This window comes from Caretta caretta, chromosome 3, assembly GCF_965140235.1.
Source record: "Caretta caretta isolate rCarCar2 chromosome 3, rCarCar1.hap1, whole genome shotgun sequence".
NCBI lineage: Eukaryota > Metazoa > Chordata > Testudines > Cheloniidae > Caretta > Caretta caretta.
In genome coordinates, this window is record NC_134208.1 from 48,289,773 (window position 1) to 48,308,907 (window position 19,135).

The 19,135-nt window shown below is 39.4% G+C and overlaps 1 protein-coding gene across 17 annotated transcripts in view; it reads right to left on the minus strand.

Moving 5' to 3' along the window:
- DST (dystonin) overlaps positions 1 to 19,135 on the minus strand; it is a 485,843-nt gene that overhangs the window by 139,837 nt on the left and 326,871 nt on the right. For 9 of the 17 annotated variants that reach the window (XM_075126480.1, XM_048845239.2, XM_075126489.1 and 6 more), the window contains 9 exons: positions 12,567 to 18,473; positions 12,188 to 12,337; positions 11,778 to 11,993; positions 11,439 to 11,585; positions 10,329 to 10,562; positions 9,065 to 9,217; positions 5,919 to 6,152; positions 5,351 to 5,635; positions 2,853 to 3,398 (listed from right to left, as the gene is read on the minus strand). In XM_075126480.1, the coding sequence (XP_074982581.1) occupies positions 2,853 to 3,398; positions 5,351 to 5,635; positions 5,919 to 6,152; positions 9,065 to 9,217; positions 10,329 to 10,562; positions 11,439 to 11,585; positions 11,778 to 11,993; positions 12,188 to 12,337; positions 12,567 to 18,473 (7,872 nt within the window). The remainder of the gene's footprint in view (positions 1 to 2,852; positions 3,399 to 5,350; positions 5,636 to 5,918; positions 6,153 to 9,064; positions 9,218 to 10,328; positions 10,563 to 11,438; positions 11,586 to 11,777; positions 11,994 to 12,187; positions 12,338 to 12,566; positions 18,474 to 19,135) is intronic. The other 8 variants (XM_048845229.2, XM_048845227.2, XM_075126483.1 and 5 more) reach the window with 2 other exon arrangements.

Genomic DNA, 19,135 nt, shown 5'->3' on the forward strand with positions numbered 1-19,135 from the left:
TTCGGCTGCCTAAGTCATGTGTGGGGCCCAATCCAGTAGACAGCCTCTTGAGTACACTTGATCATACCCCGAGGCAAGTTCACACAAAACAGCTGGGGGGTGAGGGAGCACCCTCAGAACCCTTAGCCCAGAGGTGAGTACCGGGATGTGGGAAACTCCTGGTTCAAGTCCCTGCTGTGCATGAGTGGGAGAAGAGATCTGAACAATGATCTGCCACCGCTCATGTGAGTGCCCTAACCACTGAGCTATGGGATAGTTTGATGTGGGGCTCCTTCATTCTCACCTGTTGAAGCTGTTGCACTTTGGATAAATAATTGAAGAGTCATTTGTGAGAAAGAGAGAGAGGACACACCTGAAAATAACTATGTAGTCTGGTGGTTAGAGCACTCCCCCATGCTGTGGAGACCCAGCGTTCAGTTCCACTGCTCCAGTTTTAGGAAAGCATAATTTAATGAAGAAATGTCTAAGATATACTAGGCCTTTTTTTGTTCTGAACATTTAGAGTCAAACACTCAAAGAGCCTTCAGGCTGTGTGTTCTAAATGTGCATATGCACAGGGCAGCTTGGTGAGTTACCCACATGTGCACACAAATGTCCATCTGCACCTGGGATGTAGGTTGTGTGCGTGCCCAGAACAGAGGTTCTTGAAAATCTTGCGTACAAAGTCTTTACTGAGAAAAGGAATGCTGGCCAGAAAAACAAGTTGAAAAGTGCTAGAGATTATATAACACCTACCTGGAGAACAAAAAGTGATGAGCAAGAATGAGTCTTAGGCCTGGTCTTCACTACAGGGTTAGGTCAATGTAAGACAGCTTATGTCGACCTAATTGTGTCAGCGTCTTATGCTACAGCATTGGTCCTGCCAATGTAAATGCCCAACAACACCGACATCATAACTCCACTTCCAGCATAGCGCTTATGTCTGTGTAGTTAGAACCACACAGTGTCTGTGTAGACACTGTGTTACTTACATCAGCTGTTGGCATCATTCTTGTCAATTTCACAGCTCCCTTCTGGAGCTGTGAAATTGACAAGAAAGGTTGGTAGGCTCCTTGCTGAAAATCCTGCGCTTGGCTCACAGCTCTGGCTGTCACCCTTGGCAGCTGGGGGGCTCCAGCTAGAGCCCAGCTGCCCCCCAGCTCCCAACTGAACTACTGCCCGGGCTCCCAGCTCCCCCGTTCCCCACTGAACTGTTGCTTGGGCTCCCAGCGCCCCGCTCTGAACGGGGTTGCCACCTGGACTCCGAGTTCCCCGCTCCCAACTGAACTGCCGCCCAGGCTCCCAGCTCCCTGCTCCAAGCCAGGCTGCTGTCTGGGCTCCCTGCTCCCCGCAGTGAGCCCAGCAGCCTCCTGGACTCCAGGCACAGAGCTCCCCATCATGAGCCTGGCTGTCCCCCCAGGCTCCCAGCTCTGAGCAGGGACCTTTGTGCCTGGAGCCTGGGCAGCTGCTGGGCTCCCAGCAGGGAGCTCCGCATGCAGCTGAGAGCCTGGGTGCTAGCTGGGCTCCCAACAAAGACTGGAGAGCTGAGAACCTGGCTTGGGCTCCCAGAAGAGAGCTCCGTGCAGAGCTGAGAGCCTGGGCTCTAAATCCCCCACTTCACTTGGTGGAAGCACTCCTGGTGAAGACATGCACCACCAATAGCAGGAGGGTAGTGTGGACATGTAAATCCGCAGTAATTACTGCAATGGCTGTAAGACGACCTAACATAGGTCAACTTACGTTTGTAGTGTAGACATGCCTTTAGTGACAGGAACATCCCAGCCAAAAGATGGCACCTTTTACCATGCAACACTGCAGCAGTAGCAGCTTGTGCTCAGGGTTAAGCCTATGAACATCTGGCACAGGGATGAGACTGCTGAACAGAGCTACAGTGACACACAAATCTCCCTTAAACAGATCAATGCAACTCTGCATTACAGCTGTGAAGGTTAAAATTATAATGGTGCTATCCATGCTGAACAGTAAATGGAGTGACATTTGTTCCTATCTGAAGGTTGTTCATAGGTCAGATGTGAAATGAGTTGGTGATTTAGTGTGGTTCCTGGTGAATAGGTGTCCTCAGAGTGAAAGTCACAGACACAGAATTCATTTCCCTCCTCTAGAAATTAACCTTCCAGGACAGCACTGAGACATGCTGGCAGGGTAGCGTGGAGAAGCTACCACTGCTGCCGCCCATGCTATACCTTTCCAGTAGACTAGTGAAAGACAAATCTAAGATACTGTTAATCTAACACCTCTCAAAAGTAACTGAGTTCCACTTAAAAATGCACATAGAAAATTACTTCAAACACTCAACACAAATTTAAAAATCTTAGTGTGATTCTTTAAGCACAGAATGGGCCACAGATAGATTAAAGATTTCTATCAAATTAATATTTCAAATGCAATCGTGGCAGGCCCTGGCTTTTATTGTATTTGTTTTATTAATGAGACTAGAGGTTGGTTTTCATTTGGAAGGAAAAATTACAGGGCACAAATGATAGGCAGATGCACTAGGTAGACAAATCTAGAGGAACCACAGAGTTTCCTTCCATTCCAAAATGATATTCAGAAATTCTGCTTTCATAGATTCATAGATTTTTAAGACCAGAAGGGACCATTATATCATCTAGTATCATCTAGTCTGACCTCTGTATAATACAGGCCATAGAATTCACCCAGTTACTCCAATAACTTGTGTTTGACTAAAGTATCTCTCTTCGAAAGGCATCCAGCCTTGAGCTGAGGACTTCAAGAGATGGAGAATCTATCACTTCCTTTCTAGTTTGCTCTAAGGGTAAATCATCTTTCACATAAATATTTGGTGAGCCAACTATTATCCCCTTACACATTCAGATGTAAATAAAACATACCTTAGTATAAAGAGATTTGAATCGATCTGAAGCACCATCCAGTTTACTTTGCACCTCTGTGTAAGTCGCTGAAGTATCAATACCATCTTTGTCAACCTTGACACCATCTTTTTTACTACAAGATTTAGCAGCATCTAACACCCTGTGTCCAGAAATTGTAATGTACCGTAAGTCACCTTTGTGAGAAATAACATCTTCTGAAAAACTCTTTTGCCTTTTGAGCTTGGTCATGATACCAGTGAAGTCAGAAGCACCAGCCTCCAGATTTTCAAGTTCTTGTTCTGACTGCTCGAGCCAGCTTTCAAACTCACTGTAGTCTGTATCAAATTTCTCAAGTTCGTCCTGCAGAGAGTGCGTTAACTTCATTTTCCGTTCTGATTCAGCTAAAGCGGTTTCATACTGGACTTTCAGTTCTTTCATGTTCCTTTGCATTTTTTCTTTTTCTTCAGGGGAAAGGTAGTGGCCTTGTTTCTCAAGTAGCGCTTGGGCAGACTGCGTTGCTATTATAACAGCCTGTTGCTGAGAAATAATTTTCTCATGTTGAGCCTATAAGAAAAAAATTAAAATATTTATGACTGGTATCCTCCTGTAGGGTTCCAACAAAGCACATTTTTTTTTTATCAGAAATCTCCACTGAAATGACTGAGGAGTTCTGTCTAGAAACTGATAGCACAACACGGACCAAAATTACAAAGCCACTCAGAATGTTAGAAGACTTTTCCACATCTCTTCTGATTGATGAGATAACAATTTGTGACTAATGTAAATAATGAATAGAAGGGATGTTTAAATGAGATTACTCAAAAATTGTTATCTGATCAATCAGAAGAGATGTGATAAAGCCCTTGAACATTCTAAGATGCTCATTAAAAATGCCACTCTTATTCATTGTTTACCTATAGCATTTTCAAATGGTAAGAAATAACTAGTGGTAATTACAGATCAGACCCTAGTGTATACATGGGTAAAGCCCTCTTGACATCAACGGAATTTGGAGAAACACTGATGCACATCAGCGGAGGACCCAGCCCTATATTTCTAACACAACCCAGTGAAGTGACTTGCATGGATTGCCATCGACAGGCAAACCCCATCAGAAACAACCAATTTAAATTTTCCCCAGATCTTTTTTTTCCTCATTCCATGGGTGATCACTCAAGATAGGATTCATTATATAACATGCTAAATGATGGGCAGCTTTTAATAAGTGTAAGTATTCCTTTACCTGTTGCACACACACAGTAGCTACTGGTTCTAACCAGTAGTTTTGGGTCAGATATACCAAAGGGAGAATAGATATTTCCTATGTATTTTGAGTGAATAAAAGTCATTGCTAATTTTTATATTTCCATTTTTGGATTTTAATCAATAGTTCTCAAGATTTATAAAAATCTTTCCTTACAGAAAAATTGCCATTCTATGGCATGAAACATCCATACACATTACATACCATATATATTTCACCAAGTTAAAACTAATAAATGACAGGAGCTATAAATACACACTAATAGAACCTGATGTAAAACATGTTTGGCTCTGGGGGAAAAAAGACCATATATTTTAAAACACCTCAGTTCCTGAAGTGCCTCATTTCCTATAGAAACAATGACTATGTATTTTGTAAAATGGGCTAAGGTGCTTCTCCATATATGTGCGGTAGACAGTTATCGAAGATCAGATTTGAGCCCTCTGTTAATGCTATTTTCTAAAGAGCACCAATAGGCACAAACAAAACCACCTATACTTCCATTTTCTTTAAGAAGGTTTTACATGGAAGCTATTCCAAAATACGGAGTGTTCCTTTGATCAATTTCTGCAGATCCTTCATCAGTTCCATCACTCGGAATCTAAAAGGGCTTTGGGCTGTTAAAACTGTATCTAAGCATACAGAAGGCTGTCATAATTAAATATGCTGGCTGAAGCAGACATCTCAATATTGCTGTGTTGTGGAGTTTTGCAACTCCTGCTGAAGCCTTCATAATATGGTGCTTTACCCTCTGGGAATTTGTCACTTTTAAAGTGAGAATAATGTAGATTAATAATCTCAACAATCCAATAACGGTAGCAGTGTGCAATCAGTGTTCAGTCAGCAAAGGGAAACATGTCAGACCAAATAATTTATCTTTGACAAGGATCAGGAAAGATTATGAAGCTGTATTTTTGCCTACAGTACTTTGTTTATCTACAGTAAACATTGTACTGTGTTCATTTCAGCCTAGGAAAATAAAGGGCACTGTGATCACCATTAAGATGTCAACATTTGCCACTGAGAACACTGCAGTTTCTCCCATTCTTACAACAGGAAATAACTGGGTACCTGTGTGGTAATTGACGAACACTGACACTTTTTAATGCCGTCTCCATATAACATCTATCAATGTACATTATGTATTTCTCTGAAGCCCGATAGAAAGGCTTTCATTGACTTCAGTGAACCTATTACCATAGTACCTAAGTGCTGAATATTTGCCATAGCTGGTAACATGTGCATATAGTACCTTGACTTTCTGATACTGCTGGTTGAGGTTATTGTCTGTAGGTTTTACTCTGCCATCCACATGGGTTTCAGTCTGTTGCTGAAGTTCCAACAGGTTACCATTGACTTCATCCTCTTCTCCCTCCAAAGCCTTTACATCCCCTTCTTTAATATGGGTTCCATTCTGTTCTATTGCCAGTGTCCATTTCTCGTCCCCATGCTCTGCTGCCTTATCCACATTTGACAGCCAATCCAAGAGATTTTCAATCGTATTTTTACTCTCTTCCAGTTGTTCTATGGCAGCAACCTACACATTGAAAGCTCAGAGTTTGAAATCTGAAATCATTTTTAGCTTTTACATAGTTTCAAATGTGGATATTTGAACATAAAAATATGTTGTTAAAATCTGAAAATAACTGTTAATTCACACATTGAGAATTTGCTGTATTTGTAAAACAAATATGCACTAATTATTTGATAGTCACCCAAGTAAAATATGACTTTCATCTCTCTATGTAATAAGGGGAAAGACTATTCCCCCAAGACTTTTTAAAAATTCAAATAAAGATGTAGAGTTGTTGCATAAGAACCTTTTCTGTTTCCTGCTTAATAGCTGTTGTCACAGCTTTATCCAGCACTTTTTTGGACTCTTCTGCCTTCTGGCTAAGCAGCAAACATTTTGTCTTAGCTTCATTAAGTTTCTGTTCAAGAATAGTCTTGTCTTCTTGTGACAGCTTTCCTCCATTCTCTTTCAAGAACATCTCAGTGTTTTTCACAATCTCTGCCAGTGCCTGTGCACTTGCCAGCATATCTTTCTGTAACTCCTTGGGGGGAAAAACAACAAAAGAAGGTAGATAAATTATCTACCTGTACTTCACTTCAAACTTCTCAGAAGTCCTTCACTGAGAGACAGCCTAACTCATCTTATCCCACACATTCTTGTAAATGCACTTTTATTACTATAAATTAGTTCAGATGAGTTATGCTTTTGTTTCTCAGATGTGATTTTGACCCCCCACAATATCTCATATTTGAGCCCTGGCAGCTTGAGAGATTAAAAGTGTGGTAACAGTCATTAGTTTGGAGAGCAAAGAAGTCTATTGTTAAAAGTATTAAAGACAAACTCATTTAACAATCTGGAGTGGGATAAGTCAAATATTCCATAGACCATAGTAATAATGCATTTCTGCATAATAGTCCTGGGACAAGTCCAGAGCTGAAGCAGGTCTAGAGGGAGTCTAAACTGATTGATGTCTACCTTCTTTTGGTCCCTTCCTCTCAATATGTGTGTTGCACGAACTTAGACTCCCTCTAGACTGCCACAGAGAGTTTTAGACTCACTTAAATTCACATCCAATTACCAACATGTAATTACATCTCAACCCTTACACCTCATTTCTGAATTTGGCACAGTAGGTCAACATTAATGTAAAGGATTATAGGGAGAATCATAAGCCAAAGGGCCTTAAGAGCAGGGTGATATTTATGGTGCCACCAGATAAAAAGTTTTGGACTCTCACATGGGTTTGTGGGTTTTGCAGTGTTTTTTGATACTTAGTTTGAGAAAGAGCAGTTCATTTTAATGCACTAACAAATATTTTGGATGCCCTTCCTTTGGGCACAGTAAATATTTTATATTAAATAAGATACAGCGTCTCCCCCCCAAAATCTTTGAGCTTTCTTCCATACCCCACCTTATACATGGAATGCTCTCCCTGAACTGATCCATAAGGAACCTTTTCTTCCTTCAAATCCCCTCCCAAGATCTGCTTCTACCATGATGCCCACAAGACATCAATCAAGAAATGAGGGCTAGGCTTTGGGCCAGTTGTGGATAGAGGATATTTATAAAGCAAATACATATTTGTACATAATAATTTGGTCTATCCCTCTTTCTTTCCCTTGGAATTTTGCTGGTAATCTTAGACTATAAACTCTTAGATTCAGGGAATGAGTCTACCTTTGTTCAGCAAAATGGGTTACTGATCTCCCTGGGACTACTATGCACTACTATAATATAAATATTAAATAATAATAAAAAACATAAAATGCTAAATCCTAAAGTCCTCACTGAGGCAAGATCTTAACTGATGTCAATGGGAATTCTCCCTCAGTATTAACAGAGTAAAAGTTTAAGTTTTGGCACAAGGACAGGGCCTAACAACAAACCAAACAAAAAGCTTTCAGATGTACATATTGTCACAAGATTATAACTTGAACGTGATGTGACAGGGTCGGGCCAGATGGCTACAGGAGAGTAACAGAAGGCAGATATATTAGTCCCAGGCTAAGCAGGTCCCTTTTCCCTGCGTAAGGTAACAGGGAAGGTTCCAGAACAATCAGGAACCTTCTGGAGACAATTAAGATAGGCTGATTAGAACACCTGCAGCCAATCAAGAAGCTGCTAGAATCAATTAAGGAAGGCTAATCAGGGCACCTGGGTTTTAAAAAGGAGCTCACTTCAGTTTGTGGTGTGTGTGTGAGGAGCTGGGAGCAAGAGGCACTAGGAGCTGAGAGTGAGAATGTGGACTGTTGGAGGACTGAGAAGTACAAGCATTATCAGACATCAGGAGGAAGGTCCTATGGTGAAGATAAAGGAGGAGGAGGTTGGGAGGAGGCCACGGGGAAGTAGCCCAGGTAGTTGTAGCTGTCGCACAGATGTCGCACAGCTGTTCCAGGAGGCACTCTAGACAGCTGCATTCCACAGGGCCCTGGGCTGGAACCCGGAGTAGAGGGTGGGCCCGGGTTCCCCCCAAATCCTCTGAACTCCTGGTTAGACACAGGAGGAGTCGACCTGGACTGGGGGTTCAGAAAAAAGGCCAAGCTGAGGGCTGCCGTGAAGCTCCAAGGCGAGCAAATCCGCCAATAAGCGCAAGACCCACCAAGGCAGAGCAGGAAATTTGTCACAGTGAAAAAAGTTATAAAAAGGCACCCAGGAAATCTGCTGCCATCACCAGAGGGACAGCATTTATGGGGAAAAAAAGATGGTACAGAATCCTTTTACAAAGAAGTTTCAATAACGATGTGAGCAGAATAAACACTCCATGCTTCCAGTTATAAAGGTGACATATGATTTTGGCATAATAAGCTTGGGCTCACTTACATGTGATTTTCTCACATCTGACAAGAATGCTTTGGAACTGCAGAATCACATGTTAGATCTGAAGCATGCTACAAGTTTGTTTCTGAAAGTATACAGTACATCGCAGGACAGTCTATTCATTTGCTTTTTATCAAGCCACCCTGAATGGGAGTACTGTACAGGTTCAATCCCTTGGCTTCAGTCAACAAGGCATGGTTTTGTGTCTTTTTATTGTTCCCTCTTTCCCTCCCTCTCTGTCCTGTTTTTCTGTCCCCAGGGGTATTGTGCTGATTTCCAAATCACTGGGCAAACTGAGAGGCCACCTCCATTGCTGCTGTCAAAATTTCTGTGTGAACTGGCTGACTCAGGGTGTTACATAACAAACCTGGAAATCACTCTTCAATACTTCTCCTTGCAGAGAACCAAGCACATTATCAGTAGTGCCATAATTCTTTTCTGCACAGGGCCAGCATGAGATCCTGAGCCAGTTCCTGTTTCTACATTTCCACCATGCAGTCAGTGCTTGCTATTGTTGACCTAAAACCTGCCTTAGTCTTCTTAATTTAATCTCAGATTTGTTTCTTTATGGACTGTAACTAATCAAAAATACATTATAAGATTACTAAGGTTGCTGCTGTTTAGTCAAGTTTTCACCTCTTGTTTGGTTTGGTATTGCTTTAACTCAGCCTTGCTGTCTCCGATAACAAGAGCTTCTTGGTGACCAATGAGTCGATTTTCTGTTTGTGTAAAGAGATCACATATTTCCTGTAGTTTCTCCTTGTATTCCTGCTGCTGCTCAGCCACATCCTAATTTGGAGCAAAAATAAAACACAAAATTCTGCACAGGAATCATCAGAAACTCCCTTACAAACTACTTTTTAAACAACAATATTGCAAGGCAATCGTTTTAAAAGTATGCTGTAAACATGATAGCAGTGGTACACAGTTTGAGCAAGGTGAATATATAGAAGTTATGGATCATAAACCTTACATATGCTGTAAGTAAAAAGAGATCATGTATTGATGGAATTGCCCAGCAGAAATCTGGCCATGCATACGTGTACAAATGAAACCTCCAACCAACAGAAGTGAAAATCCACATCTCTGAATTGCTTGAAATCTGTGATAAACACTATTAGTTCTGAAAAAGGATACCAAAACAGAGGTTAGTTGTGACGGGTGTGTTAGTTCAGTTGGTATGCATGTTACCTGAGCAGAAAATGCTTGCATCTTTTAAGCAATACAGAAGAAAAAAACATGCAGGATCATTATTGTTACCAAATTCTTATAGATGCTTCTCATTCACCCATTTTTATATATTTCTCTGCCATAGCACCTTGGCAACATCTTCCTTAGAATGTTACAAAGCCTCAGGATTCTAAGTAACTTTTTCCTAATGCATCAGTAGTGGGTGAATTGTTGACTTCTGAGACTTACATTTGTGCTTCTATGAGAGGAAGGGATGTACAGGTATACTGAGGCCTCCTCTAAGTCAGCCCTGACTGTAATCATTTAGCTAATTACAAACACAATTGCTACATTATTCATGATTATAAGCAATCACAAATACTTTTCCTTCAGTCTGACAGAAATACTAGACTTGATCCCCTCGCTTTTGTGTCGATAATGATGTCTGAAAACTCAAGTATCCAACCACTTCCTAATATGATAGCACTAAAAAGTATGGGCGTAACACAGAAAGACCATAACAACTATTTATCAAACTTGATTGATACAGTCTTTGTAGAATAATGAAGGCAAATATAATAAAATGTATAGGATATTATAACATATTTAACCCTATAGACAATGCTTCCCAAGCAGCTCATTTCTGGTATGACATAATCACACATTAATATTCAAATTCCTCATCTATACTGATAAAACACTAAGCACACACTGTCACAGAAAGGCAAACCTTCTGATCACCAAGATCTTGTGCTGTCCGTAATAGTCCCTCTAAACTTTCCATCTGAGATGTGATGGTTTCCTGTACTTCCTGAAAACACTTCTGAGTGCTATTTAAGAGCCTCAACAGCTGTTTGCTCTGATTAGGAGAAAGATCCTGGGCATGTTCAGAAATGAAGAACTGAACATCAAATGCTATGGAGTCCAGTTGCATCTTCATACAGCCAAGCTCTTTTGAATGGTTCTGTAAATAAAACAAGGGGAAATGACTGATCGTAAAGAAAGTTTCAGTGTTCATAAAGCATATTTCAGAGAGAAATAATACTATCCCTAGCTCAATGTTCAACTATGTTTTTGATGAAAATTTTAACCAAAGGAAAGAATTAACCTAAAAACTTGTATTCCAAGACAAGGCAACTGGCTGGGTTTTCGCATGTTTTGCCTTCTTGATCAGGGGTTTATATATCAAGTTCCAAATAATGATGGTGCTCAAAGTCTTCTCCTTATTTGCCTTTTTATTTTTGCACATCAGAGGATTGACTGACTGACCATCAACACTGAACAGGTACTACTGGGGAGTCATTCACCTAACTGGAGGAGCAGTTCTGCAAAAACTAGAAATGGGAGAATATTTACTGAAGGTATTTCCTGCAATTGGCTTTCTTGCCTTCCTCTGCAACCTAGAGTGACACCCCACTCTCCTCCCCACCCTGTGGGCAAATTCTGCCCTCAGTTACACCCATGCAACCCTATTCAAACCCCAATTAAGTCACTGTACATTTTACATTCCATATATACATTTGAACAGTTGGTTCTGTTCACGTCTTAACGGGTATCACATGAAGAGGGTGTTTAGGAGGCACGTGAATTCATGGTTTTGGATTTTTTGTTTCTTTAAAGCACCCTCCATAGCTGTTTTGGGAATGTACATTAAACTCATTGAAGAGATTGGAGTTTAAGCATTGGATGTAATTATAGTAATTGGGATAGGTTGCAGTCCTGCATTACACATTCAGATGGGGCCAGATTTCTTACAATAGATGTAAGCAGAGCCAACATTACATTATCTTTTCTGATAATTAGTTACACTATTTTATCATTAAACATCAATGATACCTGCCTTTAGCAGTTGTAATCTTTGCTTCACATTTTCTATACCACTAATATCCACTGTCAGGTTGTTCACAGTTTTACTATTTTCTGTGATCCAGTTTGAAAACTTCTGAAGTCTGCTTAGAAGTTCCTGATGCAATATTGCAAGCTTAGACTAGAAAGGAAAGTTATATATTTATTTACAGTATTATTGTCTAAACAGCCAAATCTGATATTAAATGAAAGAAAATCTGACACCTAATTTATGTTAAAATAAAACCAAAACAAAATATTTATTTTTAACTGAACTACTTTAAAGTAAAGTGAAGCAAGTACACACACAAAAAATCGTTTAATAGAAACATACCATTTCAGAGTCAACAGCAAAGACTATTTGTTTTGCACGCTTTGAAGACATATCACAGACCACAAAAAAGGCCTTCTGTAAATATTCATAGGTTATTTTTAGTTCTTTAAGTTGTTCTTTGGGACCATCTTTGTGCAGAGACTTTAAAAACTCTTCTGTCAACTTCATATCTTTTTTTAGAACAACAGCAAAAGTAGCCAGCCCTGATTCAAATGACTGCAAACAAAATATAAGCAAGATGCATTAAATTTACTAAGAGAAACAGGTTTAAAAGTAAATTCATGTAATTGTATTTAAAATCTGAACCACATGATCTCTCTCTTTATATTGGGGCTTTCTATAGCATCCTGCACTGTATTATCTATGTGCTTCTTAGTATACCATAGAAATAAGAAATATATTATACTTACCTCTAATTGTTCAAGTTGGGTTTTTAGCATTTCCAAGTTGTTACTAATAGGCTGCTGATTATCTAAGTGGAATTTCATATTCTGAACCATTGTCAAATGTCCTCGCAGTTTCTTTGTATACTTTAAACACTGCTGTACTCCACTGAACTTCTGAAAATAAGTTTTAACAATCAGAAAATGCTTTCTGATCTAATAGAGAAACATAACATTTGTTTTCATTACAATTTGTTTTAAATTTACAATTGGAGTGTTTGATATGTGGGTGTGTTTTTGTTTGTTTGTTTGGTTTTGTTTTGGTTTAATAATGATCTCCAATATTTAAAAGGATGCATGCAACTCCTTTAAGAAAAAATGTGTAACTGTGCCAGTTGTTACTTACCACGCCTACTGGGTTGTCTTCTGGGGCAGCTTCTTTCATTTGCAGAACATCCTCAGAAAAGCTTTTGGATGGACTGTCTGACTTCTCAGGCTGCTGGTTATTTTTCAAAATAACAGCTGTGCTGTGAACCAGTGAATTCCCTCTGAGAGTTTCTGATCCAAATTCTGTTAGTTCTCTTGAGAAAAGCTCCTCTGCTTTGCCTACACACTCATCATCTGTGGGGATATCAGCAGCCTGTGAGATGGTAAACAAGTCTTTTGCCAAATCACTCATCGATTCCTCCAATCTGTATGAACTTTCATCTCCAGGTGGGATTTGGAAGATTTGTTCAAGTTGAGAAGTAATAAGTTTGGGAGCTGTAGCTTTTACCTCTTGGTCTCTTTCATTCCGGGCTTCTTCACTTGTTGTTTCATATGGATTATCAGTCTTTTGGTTGCAGTGGCTTTGCTTCAGTATATCAAGGAGGAGGTCAGGACTCCTGTTATCATGCCAAGTTAATTGAAGATTATCATAGTCCTTTTGATCTATGCACGAAGGGATAGCCATAAGTGTAGCGCTAATGTCATCATGTGTTTGCTTGATATTTGACTCACTGGAAGTCTCATTCTCCAAGTGTGTGTGACTAATCATTTTAAGTAAATTTTGCATTAAAACTTTTGTGTCAGAGTAATTTAAAGGTTCACCTTCCTGCTTGCAGAAAACATGGCCATCTTTCAATTTCTTTTTCAAAGTATTCTTTAAATCTTCAATTAATGTGTCAGATACTTCAGAAGAATGTGATATACCCTCCTCTATTTGCAAGTCTTTCGGGAGCATCACTTCTTTGTGAAATGATTCTACAGGCTTTTCTTTCCTGACACCACTTTCAATTAAATCAGTCTTGTTGGTTAAAGTATTCTGTTCCGTAATGTTTTTTACTCCATTGTAACAAACCAGTGTTTCACATTTCTTCTGCACAATATTATCCAATCTATCACCTTTGTTACCCAAAGATCTAGAAGAAAAGTCTGCTGCCCCTCTATGGTTCCCAGAATGTCTGGTTTCAGCCCTGTCCTCTGACTCCTGGACATTCTCAGTACTTCCTTCTGTGTCAGCTTTCTTAAAGGCAAATTCATGACTAAATATCATGTCATTTTCTGAAGTGTCTTTAAGAACTTTATCAGTTTCTTGACAGATGATAGCCTCATTTTCCTTGGTAACATTTATTCCCTTTGACTTTACTGTAACTGTTAGAGGAGAGGATTGAGCATTAGAGTTTAATTCGTTTGGATGCCCTGCTCCCATATCAATAATATAGTCAGGTATCACTAACTCTCTTCCATTCTGTATATATTGTTCGTGAGTTTCACCTTCCTTAAGGTAAGGAGAATCAGCCTTATTCAGTTCTGAAATATCTTTTGCTTTTATGCCTTTTGCACATTGTTTTAAATAAGAAGAAAGGTCAAACTCTTCCATAAATTCATCTGATTTCCCTGTATCAAAGTCACTGTAATGTCCTGATTTAGCATCACTGGAGGCTTGTCTAACACTTACTTTTTCTTCATTTGAAACAGCAATTTCACAATCTGCTTTAATAGTTCCATCAAATATTTCTCCAAGGCTTTCCATATGAATAGGACTTTTACTTAATTCCTGGATATGACTTTCCTTTATAATAGTCGCCATGTTTATATTTTGTTTAGGGATTTCAATACCTTTTTCTATTTGACCAAGTTCTTTATTTGTGACTGGGTGTACTAAGTCAGTGAGAGAACCTAGACCATCACTGTCATTCACATGAGGCACATATCTGACTACTTTCTTATCCATTTGGGATGAATTTACCTTAAGCAGTTCTCTGCCAGTCACATTATTTGACATGTGCTTCATGAATATGTCTTCCTCTGTGTTCTGTCTTTGCTCATAATTTGAACATGGCACAGATATATTGTTCTCGTTTTTCATTATGATATGAACTGGTAACAGATCTTCTGAAGGGAGGAAGTCTATTTGAGTCTGAATGTTTGCGGCAGCAGCTTGCTTAGCAATAGTAGACAGGGATGCGCACACACATCCCTCCTGAATGATTGCCTGGTTTATTGCCATGGTATCATTCGTGCCAAGATCAGGCATTAGAGTCATATGCTGTGTGAGGTTACTTTCTTCACTGTTAGATAACATCCATTCAGTGCCAATGATGCTTTCAGATTGGATATTTTCAGTGATATCTTCTAACATATGTTTGCTTTCTACCAAATCCTCAGAAGCACTTTCAGTTTCTTGCTGTCCTTCCTCTTTGATTTTATCTGTAAGATCAAGATATCCTTCTTCAGAAACATCAGACACATTTTTATATTTTTTTAAATTGGATTTTTCAGAGCATAGGTTATTTTTTTGACTGTTGGAATCTAACTGCAAAATATTATCACCTGCCATGTGTTTTAAAAGAAGATAACCATCCAAGGCATCAATATTCTGATTACATTCATCACTATCTTCCATTTCTTTGGAAAAAGAGAACAGCTGGACACGAACGTTTTTATCCTGACACTGTGAGTAATAAATATCCATTATTCCTTCTTCTTCTTCATCATCATCATCGTCATCGTCATCAGTTCCATAACTATCACTTTCATAATCCATATAATCATAATTTTCCTCCTCCTCCTCCTGAATTTCTTCATGCTCATCCTCATTAGAGTCACTTTTTGCTTGCGTTTCACATTCCTCATATCGGTCTCGTTGCACTTCAGTTTCATGCAATCTCAATAAGGGACTAAAGCCGCTCTCCTCACTTTCTTCACTCTCTCTCATGACTGGTAGTGTCTGCTCCTTATCTTTCACCTTTCCTAGGCTTTCTGTCTCCTCTTCAGAGATGGCTTCCAACATTCCAGCACTTCCTGAAGCCATATTTATCATCTCAAAGGAATCTGTCTGATTTACTTCACTAATACACAGGACACTATCTCCAGTGTTACTCACATCTTGAAAAGTGTTTAGTTCTTCCCTCACATTTAGTAGCCTGTCTCTTTCTTCTTGGACACCTAAGGGTATGTTGTCAGGCTCTGGGGTATCATCATCTTCAAGCTGAGAGGTATCGTCATCTTCATCATCAACCTGAGGAGTGTCGTAGGCATCGTCATCTTCATCATCAACCTGAGGAGTGTCGTAGGCATCGTCATCTTCATCATCAACCTGAGGAGTGTCGTAGGCATCATCTTCATCTTCATGATGCAAACAGTCATTTTCACACTGTGGAGTGCCGTCACTCTCTCCCAGCAGCAAACCACCAGGTTTATAACTATTATCTCCCAGTAGTAACCTGCCATATATAGCATCGCTGTCCCCTAGCAGTAGCCCACTGTGCAGACTGATACTGTTTCCCAGAAGTGGCCTGCAATGCATGCTGGTACTGTCTCCCAGCAATGGCCCCCTAGGTGTATCAGTAGGGTCATCCAGCAGAGCCCTACGATGAACATCGCTAGTATCCTCAATGGGGGGCCCACCCTGCATGCCGGTACTGTCTCCCAGTGGTGACCTGACACATGTATCAGTACTGTTTTTCAACAGAGGCCTGTAATGCACATCACTATTGTCTTCCAGGAGTGGTCCACCTGACATATTGGTACAGTCCCCAAGGGATGGCCTGCCATACTCATTCTCTTTAGACTGTGGTATGCCATGCTTATGCTCATTACAAACATTCTGACTCACTAATACTTTACCAGAAAATTCTCCTAGAAGTCTGTTTTCAATATCTGTGAGGCTGAATGAATTGAGACTTCTCTGAAAATCAATTTTTTTCATATCTTTATCAGTTAACGTACTCTCATCATCAGATTGCAAAATGTGAGGACCACTCTTTGGATTGTTTTCTTGAACTGCACTGACTTCACTATTAACAGACAAATCATCCACACCCAAGGGATTTTCTAAAGTTTTAAAAGTCCTGCTTTCCCTACCCAGGCTCTCTCTTCCATCAGGCATGCTGGGTATGTCTTGATCTATTCCTGAAATAAGGTGAGAGTATCCTTGTGAGTATTTTGGAAGATGCCTTTCTACACTTCCAGAGTTTGCTTGCTGATACACATGCTCACACTGTTCCATCTGTGTTCGTTCAGGATATCCTTGAAAACTTTTGAATGCATTCTCTTTCTCAGGGTTTTGAGTACTACACACTATATTTCCAGTTTCTGCTTCAGGTTTAGACAACGAAGAATTCAATGTACATTCTGACTGTTCAAAACCATTAGCATTAAAGACATTTGCTGTACTGTGAAAATCATTTCTCTCCGAACATTTATTATTCTGAGTATCTTCTTCAGGTTGTTTTAAGTTGCTGTCAGTAAAAGTATTCTGTACACCTGTATACTCATGCAGGACATTGCTTGTGACATTATTAAACATGACATTGTCAGGTTGTTTCAGATCAGTTCTTTTTGACTTTACATATGTGTTACTAAATCCCTCTTTAGTCACATCAGTACTGGACGCAGAATCATCACCTTCCAACAACATGCTGACAGCTTCATCCAGGTCTCCATCATATAACAACAGTCTTTGCCCTGTGTTTGCATCCATATAACTATTTATCATCAGATAAGACATGAATAATTTTTTAGTTTGCTCTACACTATGAGGCATGGGCTCTTCTGTACCTGACACTTCTTGTTCCTGTCTGTAGTCATGAAATGCAGATGGCTGGAATTCATAAGATGATAACCATCTTGCAGCATTTTTACAAGAGGACTCTAAATCCTCCATGTTAGGCATTTTATCAGGTAAAATTATATTGTTCAAAACAGATACAGTATTACCATCTATTACCCCTAACTGTGCAGCATTATCCAGACTGAGTACCTCACAGGTTTCTGGAATATAAATTGCAGCTATTTTTTGCCTGCCATTTAGTATTTTGCTTGCCAGTTCATTTGTTATCATCCCTTGATGTAAAGAAGTAGATATGGGGAATATTTCACCAGAATGAGGCCAAATGAGGCCAATGAAGCCTCTCTGTGCTTCTAGTACCAAGAGTGCACTGCTAGATGAAATTAAGCTGCACTGTATGGCTTCATCTACAGTTAAGCGTTTGGATGAATTTGGACATAGTATCCCACCAGTCTGAATCTGATGAGTCAGAATACCACAAGCAGTGTCCTGATCAATCAACTCTTGTCTCATGGCTTCTTCCACAGACATTCTATGCCCTGAGTCTGGTTCAATTATACCTCCAGAAAGTAGTTGAGCCCCCAGCAACCTGAACATGGTTTCACGGTCTATGAGACCTTCATGGGCTGCTCTCAAAATACTTAACTTCCTTCCACATTTTAGTGTTATTCTACCTCTTTCTTGTGGTCTTACAGGTAGAAGTCTTAACCCTGTTTCTTCACTTATTATGCTTCTTTGAACCATCTCCTCCAGGGAAACCTTTTCTGCAGTGTTGGGGTCTAGGAGATCTTTGCATGTGTCTTGCCTTTCCAATAGCTTTGAAAATAAAGATGCCGAAACCAAGTTCCTCTGGAAAGCTTTGTGCAAAGTGAGTTGCTCCCCTGTAGCTGGCATAACTAGATATCCTTTGGAAAGCTGAATCTCAAGAATTTTAATGGCAAGAGTCTCTGGAATTATACCTTGTTCTAAAGCAGCTACAGCTGGAAGATTTGTGAATGATGACTCTGAAATAATTTTCTTAGCATTATTTAATTCCTGTAGTTGCAGTAGAGTTTGTTCATCAATAAGTTCATGGATTTTTGCTTCTTCAAGATCAAAACATATTCCTAACTCTGGTGAAATTAGCCCAGATAAAATCAGCTGATTCTCAAGTAATCTAATGCCAGTATCAGAGTCAATTAGACCTTTTAAAACAGACTGAAAGATCGAAAGGACTTCTCCAGTTGTTTGATCAATGATACCAGCAATAACTTTATCCACCTAAAAAGGAATATAAAGAATGATTTTAAGTCATTTTATAATTGTACATATTAAACTTTTTTTTGCTTTTGAATACATATTAAACACAAAATCATATACTTACCAGGACTGGGACAATGCTGTGAGTATTAGCAGCTCAAATGCGCAAGTGATCTATGTCAGTGATTCAACAGCACACGATGTAATAAAAGATTTAAAATCAACATGCATCTGTGAATTGAAAACCTATGCTCTGCATACATAAATAGGGTTAGTGGAAGGCAGCAGAATAGATGATTATATAGTGAACAATAAGACATATACCTGGAAGGCAATCTGTCATGCTCTAAGTGTCTGTGAAAGGTTAGAAGATTCAAAAATAGTATGTGATACAAAATGACCATGCTACTCATGTTTACAGCATACAGCACTTTTGCACAGACACCCAAACATATGGAATTGGATATTATAGAACCCAAATACTTCAACTAGTTTGCATGGAAAGCATGTAATCAGGTTGGCAACATTATTTTAAAATAATTATACAAGACATTGCTTCTACTTGTATACGCACACATATTTTTACAATACCTTTTTGATATAATTCCATATTCGAGATTTAGATTGGTTTATAAAAAATGTACTTGTGGTACCTCATAACTAGTTACTGTATGTGGTCCCAA